Source organism: Athene cunicularia (genome assembly GCF_003259725.1).
Source record: "Athene cunicularia isolate RWA chromosome 2 unlocalized genomic scaffold, athCun1 chr2_part1, whole genome shotgun sequence".
Lineage (NCBI taxonomy): Eukaryota > Metazoa > Chordata > Aves > Strigiformes > Strigidae > Athene > Athene cunicularia.
Window position 1 is genome coordinate 83,784,560 of NW_020799095.1, and position 18,132 is coordinate 83,802,691.

Genomic DNA, 18,132 nt, shown 5'->3' on the forward strand with positions numbered 1-18,132 from the left:
ATGGACATAGAGCTTTCCATGGTAAATCAAAACAACATTTTGCCAAGGAAGGTGTAAAGTGCTCTCCCCCCTTTAAGAATTTGTGCTATCAATCTTGCACATAAATGTGTTTGCAAAAGTTATCTAAATGACTCTGTGAAATTTTAAGTGAGCTATAATATCAATACAGCCATTATAATTTTTTATCTTTTGCAGAATACCATTAATAAAATTTTGGATTGTTCTGTATTAATTTACTGTAATCTCAAACACTGAAAAATATGCAGGCTTGAAGCCTCCTCCACTTCATTGTAATATATTCTGCTACACATCTTTTAATGTCAATTTGTGGAAAATATTAGTCATCTAGAAAACAGCCTTTACATTCATGTTCTAACAATCTAACACACCAGTAATCTAGGTAGATATCATCTAGTCTCATTCACTCTCTGAGATTCACCGTGTATTCTCATTATAGTTTCTTGTCCAATTTTTGCATGCCTTTTAAACTGTAACCTCCAAAGCAACAGATCTATAACACTTCAACATTATTAAGTATCATTAAGTATACTTAAGGAACAATACGAGATGAATTGTCCAGGAACTTCCATTCTGCAGGAAGTTTGGATTTCATGTAACTCCAAATCAGAACAAGAAGTCACAAGTTCGTATTTTCCAATGAAATAAAAACAAGCAACACATACTACTTTGGGTCCATCAAATGATTTTGTTTCGACAGCCCATTTCAATGTATTGAATTTCAGTTAATTTAGTTCTTTAACATGGCAATTGACTTGAAAGGTCAGGGAAAGTAAATCAGATTTACCTTCATTCTTAAAGTCTCAGAGACTCAGAACCACCTACTTTAGCTTTTAACTAATTAGGGATTTTTTTTTTTTTTGATACAGAGACAGATTTTCTTTTCCCCTTCAAACCTCCTATCCTTAGGAAATTCAGAACTGATAGCCAGAAGATGTCACCTGGGTCACTGATTCTAGGTATTTTCCACAGGCAATAATATATCCTGTAATCTCATCCAGAAACTAACCTGAAGGTTCCTTTGGATGTCCTCATTGCTTATACCCAAATGCAACTGGCAGGCTCCTGTATTACAGAAGCAACCTGTGCGGACATGTATGTTGTAAAGGCTGGCCATCTTGTCCACCTTCCCAATTCAGCAGGAGATAAGACATAGGAGAAGAACAAAAAATTGACATTTTAATGTTGTGGTAAATGACATACAATGTTTTAAAGGTACAATTCAATTGAAGGTAAATTACATCTCTAAATTATTAACAACTTACTGTAGCTTCTAGAATTCCCATATACATTTAAAATTTTCCAGCCTTGTTATTCAGCTGAAAGAAAACAATGGAGGAAGCAGAAATGCTTACCTTGGCATTGAGAGACAGTGCACACAACACACATGCACACATGCGCACACACAGAGCATACCAGTTCAGGTCTTGATCCTGTTAATAACAGTATGTGTGCTTAATTTTAAACCTGTGAACACATTCATTCACATCAGTAGTGCTAATTACCAGCCTGCAGTCAAGTGTCATTCAGTGTGTCAACAGAACCGTCACCTACAACTGCATCTGCAGAGATTGAAGAGAGGCCTGGGGCACCTCTTCAGCTAGCTAAAGAAAACCTTGTTTTCCAAGGATCTGAAACTGCAAGTCCTCATTACAGAAACAGACTGTATCTGTGGGATTTTGGCACACAGGTGCTTGAAGAATCAGTCCTTCAGTAAGCAGCAACATCTGACAGGACAGGGACTAACTAGAATACCTCCTTGAGCCTTCTATGTATGACCGCTCAGTCCACCAACTCTCTGGTGGACTTTTTCCTCGTGCTTTGCTGTGCTGTTCTGTGTTATACTATTTCTTTACTATCCACTAAATAATGAATGGGCAAAAATACAGTACTTGATGACAAACTGGCATAAATAAATTATGTGAAGGAACGAAAAAGATGTGCAAAAAGAACAGAAGCACATGTTTATATGTGCCTTGGAAGGAGATACATATATGCATGTACTGGCAGGATGGCACTGGCAGGACAGCACTGCAGAGAAGAGATATGGATTGTCAGGGTTTCAGAGCACAGCTAAGAAACAATGGAAGCACACCATGGGGATCCTCTTAGCACAGCTAAGAAACCACAGAAGCACACTGCAGGGATCTGAAACTGCTTTATGTTGATTTCAAAAAGCAACAACAGCAGCTGGTAAGGTTAGCTGAGCAGATACAGCTATGGGCAATTATTTTCTTGACAAAAAATGATGAACATTCTTGGTCAGGACTGGGAGAAAGGACAGTCAGATTGTCAGAAAGGTAGTATGAAACCTGGCACATCCCATCTCTACCACAGACTTCCAGAACAGCCTCACACAAGCTGCATTAACCTCTTTGTGCTTTTGCTCCTCTTCTGCAAAATAGAGAGCCTAGAGCTCTGATAATAATCACGCTGCAGAGTGAGAGGACCCCACCACGCCAGTGACACAATCCCCCTTGCAGGGTGCTCAGGCTTAGCTATAAGCAGAGAAACAGCTAAGCCTGAATAATCAGGAATGGAACTCCTGACCATCTCAAACTAACCACTTCCCAAACTATGAGCTCACGCTTTATCTGCCTGAGGTATCAGTGTAAACATTCAACCTAGCTTTTCTAGCTGGGTTAATCTCTATTAGTGCTTTTTTCTTTTTATTTTTATTTTTTTTTTTTTAACATAAATTCTCTTTCTATAGGATAATAGCCCAATATACGTAGCAAATAATTTCTGTCATAATTAAGCCTATCTTCTGTCTCCTATTTTCTGAAATTATCAATTTTCCAATGTCAGTCTATCTTCTGACACCTCAGAGTTTGTGTGAGATACCAAGCACCTTTAACTTCACTATTTCAGCACTTTGAAAAACAGAGGGCGCTCTATTATAACTGACTCCAGGCTGAAATAATTAAACCTAAATAGTGTTTAGCTCTGCTAAAAGAAGTTCAAACTGCTTTATGGTTTGGGGTTTTTTTTGGTCACGTATGGAGCACAAGGTACTTGACAAAAAAAGGTGCTGTATACACAGATGAAATACTACATTATAGTGCACAAGTTCTCAAGTACACACTTAAATATCTCCTGCCCAAATAGTTCAGTTCAAAATGGTTCAGTTCTCAAATGGAGATACAATCAAAATAACTCCATATATCCAGACTGGGAAAGCAGAGAATAGAATCAGTCCCGAGATCCCTGTTCACGATTAATGCCTTGGAAAATATCCTGTGTTTAAAGCATGTTTCTCAAATCAAAGTTATAGTAAAAGGCATCTGTTGAGAAAGACTGTTGTGGTGTCATTAGCTTTGTTTTGTCAGAAGACTTCAATCTGAGAACAGTGACATTTTCTTGACTTCTTTTTTCATTTAGATGAGAAAAGTTGTCATTCTGGCATAACATGGTTTGTCATGGTGCTAGTGACTCGTGGGTGGATCTATCATTCCGTTAATGATGTCAAGCAAAGAAAAAATCATGACAGATACTTCACTACTGAATTCGTACAGTGTTTGGGCTTATTTGCTCAGTATACAAAAAGCTTTAACATACATAATCTTCTTATTATCTTTTGAAGAAACGTTGCTGGGGCAGCCTTGCTTATCAAAGTGAATGTTGTGTAATCAAGTTTCCATAACCCAACTTCAAGGAATTGCTAGCATGAATTGCTGGAACTGTCAGTGTTAGGTTAATGGTTGGACTGGATGATCTTCAAGGTCTTTTCCAACCTAGACAATTCTGTGATTCTGTGAGTTACTTAATTTTGTCAAATAAATTATTATTTGACGCCCATCTATAAGAAGGGTCAGAAGGATGATCCAGGAAGTTACAGGCCTGTCAGCTTGACTTTGGTGCCCAAGAAACTGATGGAGCAGCTCATCCTGAGTACCATCATACAACAGATGAGGGACAACCAGATGCTCAGGCCCAGTCAGCATGGGTTTATGAAAGGCAGGTCCTGCTTGACAAACCTGATCTCCTTCTATGACAGGGCGACCAGATTATTGGATGAGGGAAAGGCTGTGGATGTTGTCTACCTTGACTTCAGTAAGGCCTTTGACACCGTTTCCCACAGCATTCTCCTGGAGAAACTGGCTGCTCATAGCTTGGATGGGCACACGCTTTGCTGGGTAAAAAACTGCCTGGATGGCTAGGCCCAGAGAGTTGTGGTGAATGGAGTTAAATCCAGTTGGCAGTCGGTCATGAGTGGTGTCCCCCAGGGCTCGGTGTTGGGGCCACTCCTGTTTAACATCTTTATTGATGATCTAGACGAGGGGATCGAGGGCACCCTCAGTCAGTTTGCAGATGACCCCAGGTTGGGTGGGAGTGTTGATCTGCTCGAGGGCAGGGAGGCTCTGCAGAGAGACCTGGACAGGCTGGAGCCATGGGCTGAGCCCAACTGGAGGAGTTTCCATAAGGCCAAATGCCGGGGGCTGCCCTTGGGCCACAACAACCCCCAGCAGCGCTACAGGCTTGGGGAGGAGTGGCTGGAGAGCTGCCAGTCAGAGAGAGATCTGGGGGTGTTGACTGACGGCCGGTTGAACAGGAGCCAGCAGTGTGCCCAGGGGGCCAAGAAGGCCAATGGCATCCTGGCTTGTGTCAGCACTAGCGTGGCCAGCAGGGACAGGGAAGGGATCTGACCCCTGTACTCGGCACTGGTGAGGCCGCCCCTCGATTCCTGTGTTCAGTTTTGGGCCCCTCACTACAAAAAGGACATTGAATGACTCGAACATGTCCAGAGAAGGGCAACAAAACTGGTCAAGGGTCTGGAACACGTGTCCTATGAGGAGAGGCTGAGGGAACTGGGAGTGTTTAGTCTGGAGAAGAGGAGGCTGAGGGGAGACCTCATCGCCCTCTACAGCTACCTGAAAGGAGGGTGCAGAGAGCTGGGGATGAGCCTCTTGGTTATAACCAAGTAATAAGTGACAGGACAAGAGGGAATGGCCTCAAGTTGCACCAGGGAAGGTTTAGGCTGGATATTAGGAAGCATTTCTTTACAGAATGGGTTGTTAGGCGTTGGAATGGGCTGCCCAGGGAGGTGGTGGAGTCCCCATCCCTGGAGGTGTTTAAGAGTTGGGTTGACATAGCGCTGAGGGATCTGGTGTAGTTGGGAACTGTCAGTGTTAGGTTAATGGTTGGACTGGATGACCTTCAAGGTCTTTTCCAACCTAGATGTTTCTGTGATTATTGTTCTTTAATGAACAGTAATACCATTCTAGCTGTGTGACCCAATGCCTTTCTCCAATAACACTTTAAATTGTGATATATATTAATCTGTACAATAGGCAAAGATTATTGATACATAAAAATGTATGAACATTACAGGAACATAGGCAATTGTGGTTCAGAAGGAAAAAGATAAGTTATCCATAGCTTTAGCATTCATCAAACTCTGTTATCACCAGTGTGGAGATGCACACAGATCTTGAGAATGTGATGTACACTTTTTAATGCAAACAATGACAAAATGCAAAGAAACAGTAAGAGCAGCACTGCAAATCTACATGTCCCTTGAATGCATGATTGACTTTCCCTTGGACATTTACTTTAATTTCTTCTTGTTTAGTTTAACCCTAGTAATACCCTACTTGAAGACTTAATTTAATCTCTCTCTGCAGTGCTAGCACATAGCAAAACAAATAGAACACAAAACATCTGTTACAGTTATTTTGATGAAGAAAATCTTATTTAAATAAAGCACATCTTTAAAATTGCCATAAGGAGCAATAATGGTATGGAGCTCAGGGTTATGAAATACAGAATGCTGCTTGCAGCTCTGTCTGTAACAGCAGCAGCTGACTTTCTGGAGCCAGGAATGTGTTCATCAATGAAGGCAGATAAGCATGAATGGTACTAATGGTAAGTACACATCTTATGTACTCAGATTGTCAGTTTTGGTGATTCTCTGGGTCTGATATTTGGAACTATTGTGCCTTGGTCTTTCAGAGCTTAAAGACTACAATTAAACTTCAGAACACATGCAGAATTCTTGCAGCATTTTTACTGATTTCAGTCAGCAAGGACATGGTAATTAAGTCATCACAACATCTTGGGGTCTTGTCTGTCCCTTAGCACCCCTTTGCATAAATTACTTTTTGTGAAGCTCTTTACTGTTGGCCAAGCCCTGCAGGTTGCTTCACACCCCAACACTTCTGATGTCAGACTGTCTTGATTTTTGACAAGAAAAAGGTGCATTTCACACTTCCAGGCTGTGGTCTTCAAGTTTAATAAACACACATGAATGAAGTTAATCTAAATTATTTTTAAAATGAGTCCTTTTTTTTTTTTTTTTTTTTTTTTTTTTTGGCTTCCTCAGTGACCCTTCCTGTAGTGTTGCCAGGTTGACCAAATGCTCACAGTTAGGGTTTTTTTTCATAGTGCTCTACCTGATAATTATAAGAATTTTTATTTATTGTTTTTATATACAAAATACTGAGGTAGACCGTTTTATTTCTCCTGTCTTTAATGCATTACCCTACAATATTCCCCCTTGGATATCTGGTATATTAGTTCACACTCTGGAGCTGGACAGCTCCAAAAAGAAAATTGATTCTGGTGTGCTGATTTCCTGTTCTCTGTCACACAGCTGCATGGTTAACTTTTCCGCCTTTGCTAAACGTTTCACTTCTGCTATTCATTTATTTCAGGGCCTCTGTGGTGGTCATCTGAAAGGTGTAAACTTTTCTCTCACTTCAGGCTCTACTGAAATAAATCTGAGAATGATGCCTACTGTAGGTAGACATATACTAAGTGATAGTAAATATTAACAAATAGCAGATAGTTCTGCATTATTTCTAATCAACTAAGTCTAAGATTTTCACTAAGAATTATGGATTTTTTAGGAAGCCCTGCTGAAGCAATTCCCATAGGATCCAATTCTGTAGCTCTTATTCAAGCAAGTACTTCTTATTTGTGCAAGTTATTTTACTGAGTATCACAAGAATGATTCACATGAATAAAGGAACTTTTTATAATAGATCATGAAGTTTCATGAAAAAAACAAAATCATGTAAGTCAATACTGGCAGGCACTGTCCTTCAGGAATTGGGATTGAGACTTCTCATTCTACTTTCTACAGTGCTCAAACTTCAGAGCAGTTTTTCTGTCTGACGGATTTGCTCATTACAGGAATTTCACTGCACACCACTGATGGCTGGTTATAAAACAGGCTTCATGACACTGTTCTCCACATCCTCTGGTAAATTAATTCACTGATTCATGGCATGGAATTGGAGAGAAAGTAAGCTAGCTCTTTCTGTCATCCAGCATCTGACTGTGAAATGTTGCTGCTGATGCAAATGCATACTTAATCTTGTTTAATACAATTTAATAAGAAGTAGGTCAAGAAAAAAAAAAAAAATCAGCACTTGTTTCCAAATCATTTAGTAGGAGGAAAAAAGCATTTTAACTGAGTTACATATACTTAAACTAGTTTCCTGCAAGAGAGGCATTTTTTCCCATCCCAGGGAAAGAAATTCTGCGTGGGCAGGTTCCCACAGTATTGAAGAATCTTATCCTCTCCTCCTTACTGCATCTCTAGTTGTTGACAATGGTTTAAACTGATTGGAGCGAGGATGTAAATCTCTTTTCAGTCTACACCTATTCATCACTCACTCTAAACAAAACCACTTCGGTAAAAGGCAGTGAAGTATTAGACAGAGATACTGAAACTCACTGAAACTGTCAAAGTCAGTGTCCCGATAGTGGAAACTCTAGCTTAGCAGGAACTTTATAGTCGATGTGGTAATTTTCTCTGCTGGGCCCAAAGACAGTCAAATATCAGCTAAGATCGGATGGGAGAAAAGCAGGCTGGAAACATCAACATAAGTCAGAATATGTGGGTTGCTATTCTGCAGGAACTCTCACTTAGAAGATGCCACATAAATAGCAATGTTCTTCATGCTTAAAGAATAACAATATTTTCCATCTCTGTGATCCAGAAGCTAGAACACTGGGGATGGGGTGGTTGTAAGGAAGAAATGAAACACAGTCTTGATTGTTAATGGGTGACCTCACATTTTTTCAACTGCTTTTTTCTTCTCTGTAGTACACGGGGTGAATTAGGGCATGATCTTACTTGGATTGTACATAAACTTTGCGAGTCCAAGATCCAGGTATTTGGAACTGGTTATACCTTGGTGTAACACCTTGGTTTTCTTTGATGTGACATCTCAGAGGCCACAGGTCCTTCCAACCAATGCCATTTTCTCTTAACTTTTTCTTCTTATTTTTTTAAACTGCATTCAATGACAATGAAAATCTGGTTTCATAAAACAACATCAGGGAAAGGATGGATTCCAGGAAAAAAAAGCAAATCAAAGGATTCCAAAGCCCTCTGTGGCTTCCTAACCCTGACTTCAACAGAGCATTCCCTTGAGAGTCATAGGAAAAGGTTTGTGTCTCTGCATCCCATTGTGCATCCCCAGCTATTTCATAGGCCAAAGGCTTTGGGTCAAACTGCTACTAGTCAGAGAAGTGGAAACCAGGTGCAAACAATGCAGAAGACTAAGCTCTAACGCATAACAGGAAGGGATAAAGGGGAAGATAGCAGACTAATACAAGTGGAAACAATGCTTAGAAATAAAAAGGTGCAGTGCATGATACTGAATGTCTAGTTACATAGATTTAATTCATGCCCCAGTCAAAACCCTCTCCACCTTTTCCTCATTCTCTTAAATCACTTAAATCCTCCTTTGTCTGTATTTATCCCCAGAAAATGGGAATAATAGGACACAGGGAGGTTGTAGGGTTAAAATGACATGATGGACTGTGTTGAAATATTAATTACATCCATACAGGGTCCTATACAAGATTTGTATGTTGGGCAGGAAGATGCAAGCAAAGTAATAGAGAAGGTGGAGCCAGGGTCTCTTTGTCTTTGAAGGATTTAGATAGTGGATTGAAACTGGACACTGCATGGGTTCAAAGGCAGCTGATCTGCTTTTACCAAGATCAAGAAAAAAGGAATCCAGCAGAGGCTGTCAAAAGTGCAGTCCTTTTGCTGCTACCATGTGGTTTCTTTTCACATTACTCCCCTGTGTAACAAGGTCTGTAGTTTAGAGCCACAGTTTGGCCCTGTTACTAAACAGAAAATATTTAGCCTCTCTCATTCATCTGAGATTCTTTCATCTGAACAACTACAAGTAGCTTTCTTTTATCTCCTTTCCAGTTTCCTTAGCAACATGCAAGGACACTCCAGAGAAGCAGTGTCAGGCAACACCTTCAGTCTAGGCTTTCATGAAGTTTTCTAACCTTGACCAGCTCTGATGAACAGTTTAATAGAAGGCAATTTCAAGCATACTATCATCTCACATGCATCTTTGTTCCCCCTGCAGTGAGATACTACAGAAAGTAACTCAGTCTGCACTCTGCCACTATTTCCTCAGCTAGAAGAGAGATTCGTTACCTGCTAACTAGGTTTGCAGTTATCACACTGAGTGTCTCAAGTACAGCATCTCCTTACACTCAGTGAGTAATCCCCTACCTAGAGAGCCCCTTGCTGTGGGAAATGGCTTTGAATGCCCACTTCAGCGTAACCAAATGTAAGCAGAGATACAGATTGTAATGGCATTTCTTGCCAGTTTGAAGCAATAAGGTGCTATTTATTGGCAAACCAGTGTGGTTTGCTGCATTGCTGCTATTTCCCTGCTTACCAGACATTCACAGTGCAACTGGAAACTAATTGGAACCAAGGAAATTAGTGGACATTCAACAGGAATCTTCACAACAATCTTTTTCTCCTTGTAATCCTGTTTGCATTCTATTGTGCTGGTCCATCTGCCATCCCTGGCTTCCTGAAATCAATGGCTAAATCTATAGCTAAAATCAATAGTGAGCAATCACCCCGGCAATTTTTAGGTAGCTGTTGGGAAGATGGCCAAAAATTCCATTAGGCATGTTAAGAACACTTTTCTTTCCCTGAGTCATCAACATTAATATAATGAGTGGATACACTTCTAAAAGCATTAGTGTAACTACTTCAAAGTTGTTTGACCATCTTTGCACAGACATTCTTAGGTGGAATTAACAAATGCTGGATTTCCATTTTCTCTGGCCCAGATGAAAAAAAATGCTGCACTTATCCACCTGCAAAACTGAATGATTGTTTTGCACAGAAGTAAGAAGTAACAGATGGAAAAAACATAGAAGGATTACAGTTTGAAGAACAACAAAGATCTCCTGCTTAATATCTTGCTATGAAGATTTATTTCACATAGATTAAATAAAGTAAAATTTATCCCTCATTGTTGCTTAACAGCAACCCACTTTCTCCTGTAGGGACATGGTATGAATTTCGAGACAAGTACTGATAGCTACTATCAGGCTCCAGTCAGTAGTCTGATCAAATTGACCTGGTAACAGCTTCCTGTGTGTGTGAAATGCTATAGCTCCTTTTTTTTTTTCCCACTCTTCTAATTCTCATGTTGTCACTGCTCTAATTCTGTACCTATATACCAGCGCACTAGAGCTAATCTACCAGTGAAACAGAGGGTACCATGTAAGACACAAACAGCAATTATTTCAAGAAATCTACCCACTTCAGGTACTGCATAGTCTCTTTTATCATGTAATGATAAGTAGTGATATGAATATGTATTCAACCAGCTGTGTGTATATACAAATGTATCCGCCACTTGATATCTGAAGACTTGCCAGTATTTAACATTTTCTCTCCACTCCTGTGAGGTTTGAGTAAGTGGGGAAGACAGACATTGAATGCCTCAAGGTGACCCTGAAAGACTACAGCAGAAGGAAGGGATTTCACCTACCCATTGCCAGGTCCTGGCTACTGATCTAGGTCCAGCTAAGCAATTCATTAAGACATTTCTAAAGAAAAAGGAAGCTCTTAAAAGCTAAAGTGAAACTAAAGCAAAGAAAGTGTATTTGCAGTATGAAGGTGCTCCCAGAACTGGCTATCACCATTTTATATACCTTGAGTGATTAGTTTTAAGTGCATTTTCCATCCTGCCTCACACCATTTTGTCCCATGTTATACTTCTGTTTGCAGACCTGTCCAAATGCAAACAGACTGAATAACTTCTAGATGCTTATACTGCTTTGTCTCTTCCCTGGACACACCTCGCCCATACAACACTGTTTCTGACTGCTTGTCCAACTCTCCTCTGCCTCTGGTATCTGGAATCTCCTTTTTTTCTGCTTTCCTGCCCAAATTGGTGTCTTTTTCTTTGCCCAATCCATGTAATAATGGACTTTGGCTGCACTGCATGAAATTTAGGTTAATCATTAGGAAATATTTTGTAGCAGTGAATATAGCTAAGTTCCAGGATAAACCACCTCCAGAGGCTGCAGAAAAGTTCAGGTAAAGATGATCCTATCTTGGCATACTGATGATAGGTAACCTCTTATAGTCCCTGCAATCCTAAAATCTATTTTTTCCCCTCCATATCTTCTCAAGCCACAGGGAAGAATTTGGCTTGGCTGCTAAGCTGCTTACAAGACAATTCACTGTCATAGAATGCAGAAGGATAAACAGGATTAAAAACCCCCCAAAATTTATTTTGTTTCTTAGCAGTGTCATTCTGGTTTTGTCCTCTTCTTATACTGCTAGCATGTGGAAAAACTGGCAGAAAGAGGTTACCAGGGTAGAGAAGGTGCCATGGTGAGATCCTGAGTAGCTATTCTTACATCTAAGTGATTCTGTTAGAAGACCCTGGTCTTCACTTCAGAATGATAGAAAGTAAAGGCAGGAAAGGAAAAAAAACAAGTGGGTCATTGAGTTTATCCTTACATTAACTCAAGGGAGGTTGAGATAGAAGGAGAGTGTGTGAGACTGAACAGATATCATAATGAGCAGCCATCAAATTGCATTACAGATTTGTGCTGAGAGGATACACACTGGAAGTTATCTGCTGAGAGGTGTTGAGAATTTTTTTATTGAAAAATGGATGAAGAAAGGTAAGTTCAAAGTCTATAGCTCCCTTCACTCTATCTGGGTTGATGAGAGTGAGCCAGGACATGCTAATGTAGGCTCCTAGACAAAACTGATCATAATCTGAGCAGGGTTCTCAATCTTGAGAGGCAGAACTCATCCATATGCAACACTGCAGAAGAGCCTTCCTTAGGCAAACCAAAATGTTTACATTCTCTATCTTTGGCAACTGATGCTTGTTATAGCAGTTTGTCTATCACACACAAGTGTGAAGTGGCAGGCAAGAAGGCTGAGACTGCTAATGGACTGATGCTCGTTCCCTTCCTGACAGGGTTTTTAGGAGGCGTGGCAAGCATATATGGATACCAGAGGAACTTTTGCAGGTGAGACAATCACAGCAAGCTAATTCTGTTTAGCTTCAGGCTCCAGGCAAAAAAGGCAATGTGAAAAAGCAGGGTGGGAAAGGGAGCTGGTAATCCACAGCTGAAACTATGGCCATTTTTCAAAAGACAGCTGTGATGGTTTGCTGAGTTCTTTAAGCCCATGTCACACAGGAGGAAAAAAAATATTGTCTCAGAAGATGAGAGTGAAAAAAGTTTGATAAGGAAAGTGCTTTTTTTTCCACTGTGGGCAGAAAACACTGAACTGGAAGATGTGATTGTGTAAGAACTCTTCAGTGCATACAATTTAACAAATGTTTCAGGTGAAATTCCATCTGCCCATCTCTGCCTCTTACCGCTTTCACTTCTTCCAGCTCCCAAACTGACTTTGCAGAATAAAATATGAAAGGATTATAAAATTACTCTGCAGTTATCTACTGAATGTACAAAGAACATTTCACAGGTCTCCTCTCCCTATCAGAACAAAGAGGAAAACTTAAAATAATGTTAGCACAGAAGATCCCTCATAGCAGAGATAGTGATTAAAAAAAAAATAAATAAATCTTCAAATGGAAGAGAACATAAAACTTTGCACTTCACCCTGATTTGGAAGGATTCCACTTGTTATGTCTGTATGACTTGTTTCAAATGAATGTTGTTCTCTTTCAGCTGTTCCATCTCCTCTTTGGTGTTCAAAGCAGGGAACCTCACAGACTTGTATGCAAGGTTTTGATAAAAAAAGATGGCAAGGATGCAAACTGAAGCTGAGTCATTGCTGTCAAACAGTTTTTCAGAGATTGGAAGGACTTGGGGATGTATAAATACATGACATTCATATACGCTGAAGACTTCAGAAATTGACTGTTAATAAATGAGCTAATGGTGATTCTCTGTGTGAAAAGACTTAAGTATTAGCTGCACTGAGCATATATGTAATGTCGTGTTTTTCATGACATCACAACCCCCCTTTAATATTTAGGGATAATTGATTCTTTTTCTGGTAGCCTCACAAGAAAGAAGAAGATTGACAGTTTGTTGCATTAATGTCAACTCTGCTGCTTCCATCTTGCACCACTGACATAGCAGAGGTCCTTTATCTCTACCCCTGTACTTTCTCACCTTTCAAAATCACCAGCTTGTCATCTGTCCACACTTCATTAATAGGAAAAACTATAATGCTGGAGAATTATCCATTCTTAACTAGACAAGTATAAATGAAAAAGCTGTTTGGCCTAAAGGCCAACTTTATGTCCTGGACCTGTCAAGTACTCATCATAGTTTAACCCCTGTTCATAACCAGGACATTTTTGGTGCTGCAGTGTAAAAAACCCACGTAACATAGAATGACAGACATACTACCACAGAGGACAGGCAGGTTGCGTGAAAAGAATACAGGCATCATCCCAAGTAATTTCAACAACAAATTACTACCAATGGTAGTATACAAGACAGCTTTACTGAAGGAAAAAATTTTCATGGGAAGTATTTGGTGCAGCTCAAAGGAGGAAATTTAATGTAGTTTTAGTGCCCAAAGACAAGAGGTTTATGGATATTTCAAAACTGTAGCAGTTTTATCCCTAGATAAAGAAATGTTTCATGAAAGATCTGAAAACCCAAAGCTTTTGAATGACTATTGGTGTTTGGAGCCTGAAAGTCCCTCTTCTTTAATTGTTTTAATTACCATTTAGAGTAAAATAACTAAACCAGTAATTAAACTGTCAATTAAATGATACATATAGTATACAAAGCAAGTTTATTCCAAATGTAATACTCTAAACCAGTGATACCCTTCAAGAATCACAAAGAAACATTTAAATGAAAAAGCAATAGCCTTTTAACATCCTTAATTATTTGATTCCCACCTTATCACTTCCTAACATCCACGTGTCCTATATAATATATATATTGGGACAGAAGGTTGTCAAAAACGCTGCCATCCTTGAGAGTGCAATCATAGTATGGTTTCATTTGTGTGTCTCACTTTAATGAAGTGCCTTCATTTGATCTTGAGTGCTACAATGAAGGTTTTATTCAACGATGAACCCGAGACTGTGGCTATTCCCTACTGGTGCAATTGACCCCATGTATGTAATTCTAGCATGTTTGTGTTTCGTGGCACAATCTTATTCTCTCTGGTAATTAAACTCTGATAACAGTCAGAAATGGATTTCAATAATAGAAGAAGGTGAGAACAGCTTTCCCACCAAATGCTACACAGATGAAAGACATCATTTTTTCTCTGCTTTCATATTTCAGTGGCAGTGTTAAATGTCATGTATTTCACTACACGCCTTTCACATCCTAAATATCTTGGACTTAGTTCAGAGTTTTGAATATCATGTAAATTATGTAAATCTTGAGGCTTAAATGTAAGCTTGGTATCCTCTGAAGACACTGTCTACTTATGAAGTCCTTCTTGCCAATCTCAAGTGTTCTGAACAAACTGCTCCAAACCTAGTCATAATATTTTCTCTGGAATCAGTTAGTCAGATTGTCCTTTCCAGGCTAGCAAATGCTAATGTCCAGCCACACTGTGCTCTCTAATAGGCAATGGGCACATAACAATTACCTGTCAAAAAGACAAATAGAACTTGTTGGATGCCTGGTTATAAGTAATTAATTATAGATGGGATATAATCCATAAAGGACTAGGGCATTCTGTCATTTCTCTTTTAATATACTAGCAGAAATACAACCCGAATCATTCACTGATGTCCACTAGTAGTAGGTGTATCAGATAGAAATGTCATCCAGTTTTCTCTTAATTAAAAATTCCCCAAAATGTTTTCTGGGAGAATTCTGAAACTGTATTCTCCTAAATCCACTAGACTACATTTGGAGATTGACCAGTGAATCCACATGAATGTGCACATCACAGACATGATCAAACTAGAGGACACTGTTTCATGTCTGAACCATTCATGGAAGTACTGGATTTAACTTTGATTTGAAAAAACTAATCTAATTCTAGACATGCATACAGGTATGAAGATGAGATTATATTGTCAATTTGATGAAGCTCAGTCTCTGCTGTATGTATTTTCTTTTTAGTCATAAAGAAGCAGCAAACATTTTTCTCCCCCATAACTGCTATAAGACGTCTACGAAAGAATTTCATGCCATAAAGAAGCCAATTATATATCTATATCACATGTATTATAGCTTTGGAAAGAACAGTGCTGTTGCTTGTTAATTTCTAAAAGTCATTAAATTGCACATTATTTTAATTAAACAAAGTAATCTAACAGGCACTGCAGATGTGACTGGTATGCATTTGAAAACTTTATAGTTCTTCATTCTACATACTCATGCCAGAAATGACAAGAACCTGGTGAATAGCAGAGTCCAGATGATACAGATCCAATAAAGAAGCTTTTTATGAGCAGCCACTGCAGCAAACAGGCACAATGGAGGCATCAGACTATAAAATAATTTTTTCTTTGCGTTTAAAAAAGTGAAACAGACAAGAGCCATTTTTACTAAGAAACTGTCAAAATCATAAATGCAAATAAAGGTTTTGGTTTTAACCACTGGACAGAAGCAACATCAGTGTGTTTGCAGCGCGTTTTGCCAATCCAGCTGTGTTAACATCTCCAGTCTTTTCTGAACACATGTTCAAGATTGTATAAATGGCTAATTCACTCCTAAAATGTGTAATTCTTTGAAATGACATGTGGTAAATATTGAGACTGTTTGGTCACACAGTCCAAATAAAGACATATGGGAAGAAGAGCTTCTCCAGTACTATACATTTGCTATTCTCCTGTTCAACAGTGTGGTAAGTGCTTTTTAAAAAAAAATTGTAAAATTCTATATTGATTACAAAGTAACTGCTTCACTTCTGTTGTCTCTTGTGCATATATGGATCTCCTCTTGTATTCTCACAGACATGTCTCTGCATTCCCCTTGTTACTTGTTTTTACTCCTCTGTTAGAGGAGTGTTGAGGAACGCCTTTTACAGCGCTCCTGCTCTCTCCCTCATGGTTCAGAATTACCAGCTTCCAAGAACAATGTGGCTCTGCCACTACTGCTGGCAGAGGGAGGTAGCTACTGAGAAAGATGGCGCCAGTTACTGATGGCTTTTAAAAATATCACGGTCATACACTTGAACTTGATGTGGTCTTATTCAATTATCAGACAATAAACCCCAGAAGAATTAAGCAAAACTAGAGCACTGTGTTTTTTCTGACTTCCACTGATGAGCAAGTGACCTTATGACATTACCCTATGTTACCCACTGCCTACACAGTGCAGAGTCATACATCATTACCTCTCTACTGAAGGCAGAAAAGTTTAACAGTTTCATCTTAGAGATACTCAGTATAGCTAATGGATAAAGGCTAGAGAAAGCTGTTGAGAAAGACAGCATTTAAGGATTTTTTGAGTTTCAATCTCACTCCTTACACCAATCAATCAACTTTATCCAGTGCTTCCTCAGGAATATTACAAGAATGTAATTATTAGAACTGAAGGGAAAAGACAACTTCTCTTTCATGGGTGACTGCAGTATTTTGGGATCTGATTTTGTTTCTATGTCAAAGCTCCAAGGCCGTCTCTTATATCAGCTTTTGTAGACGTGCTCTTCAATTCCCAGTGTTGAGTGCTCTAGAGAAGGAAGTCAACAAGAAACCCAACTGCCTAGTCAATGCATCCTGTTAAAACAGCCCATTTTCAAACTTCCTACATGTAGAGTATTAAATCTGTAAGATACTGGCTTTGGCTATTAAGTACTTTGCATTGTGCTAGCACTATTTATTGGATTCTCCTTCTACTACTATAAAAATGGTGTCTGTATATTGTGCACACCTATGAGGAAACAAACCCAAAACCTCAGAGGGGACTACTATGGACAAAATATTTCATTTAGGATAAAGAACTAATTGTGAATATGCTTAAAATAGAAACATGACACTCAGTTAAGGCAAGGGAAAAATCATACCTGTGAAAAGCCAATCACTTCTCCATTTTCATCGAGCACATTAAAATTAATGATTGGGCCCTGGACATCAGGATTGCTGAAATCTGTATCGCTGTAAATACGTACTACAGGAGCCCCATTGGCATATTTTAAGGTAGACAGCACAGTATATGTGTAGTGAGCTAATGCAAAGGTATGCTCTTTTATTTTCTCCATTCCACCTACAAAAGAAAAGTACATGTACATGTCAGATTCCTTATTTTTATGGAAATGTAAAAAAAGAACGATTTTTCAGAATGGTGTAGCTGTGAGGTAACTAGCACAAAATTGGTAGTTTTGGGGTCCTTTAAATTAATATATAATTTGCAAATGTTTATTTCCTCATACAAAAGCTTCAGAAGTACTGTTGCACCAAGGATTTATCTACAATTAATCTACTATAGAAATCTAAAGTTACACTGAAGTGGATTCACATGCACTACAACATTGATAGTTCCAGTCTATACATATCACTAAGATGTTCTAACACAATTAATTTGAAAAGCAAGTTTTGCTCCAGATCTGGCTCATGTGAATGAGGCATCAATCCTAAAAGAACATAGAAAGCAAATTTTTATGTTTAAGATAAAAATAATAAAATTCTACATGTAATGACAAAATACAAATGTGAGCCTACGAGGAATTTACTTGAATAATGAAAAAATACTCTTTCAAGCCTGCGATTCTTTCTGTAGAAGAAAAAGAAAGATATTGCAAACATTTCACTGACTATACCCATGATGCAATCTATTTGCTCCAAAGAAGCTTTGCAGAGTTTTCCCAGAACTTGACCTGGAAAAAGCATAAAGAGGAAATATGTTGTCTATCTTTGCTTTTCTCTCTCTCTTTTTTTTTTTTTTTTTTTTTTTTTTTTTTTTTTT

General features: G+C 38.9%; 1 protein-coding gene across 1 annotated transcript in view; it reads right to left on the reverse strand.

Moving 5' to 3' along the window:
- Positions 1-18,132, reverse strand: part of MOCOS (molybdenum cofactor sulfurase) — a 206,902-nt gene that overhangs the window by 38,870 nt on the left and 149,900 nt on the right. Inside the window, exons 6-7 of the mRNA XM_026841398.1 lie at positions 17,234-17,433; positions 1,028-1,144 (exon numbers count right to left, since the gene is read on the reverse strand). Coding sequence (XP_026697199.1) covers positions 1,028-1,144; positions 17,234-17,433 — 317 coding nt within the window. The remainder of the gene's footprint in view (positions 1-1,027; positions 1,145-17,233; positions 17,434-18,132) is intronic.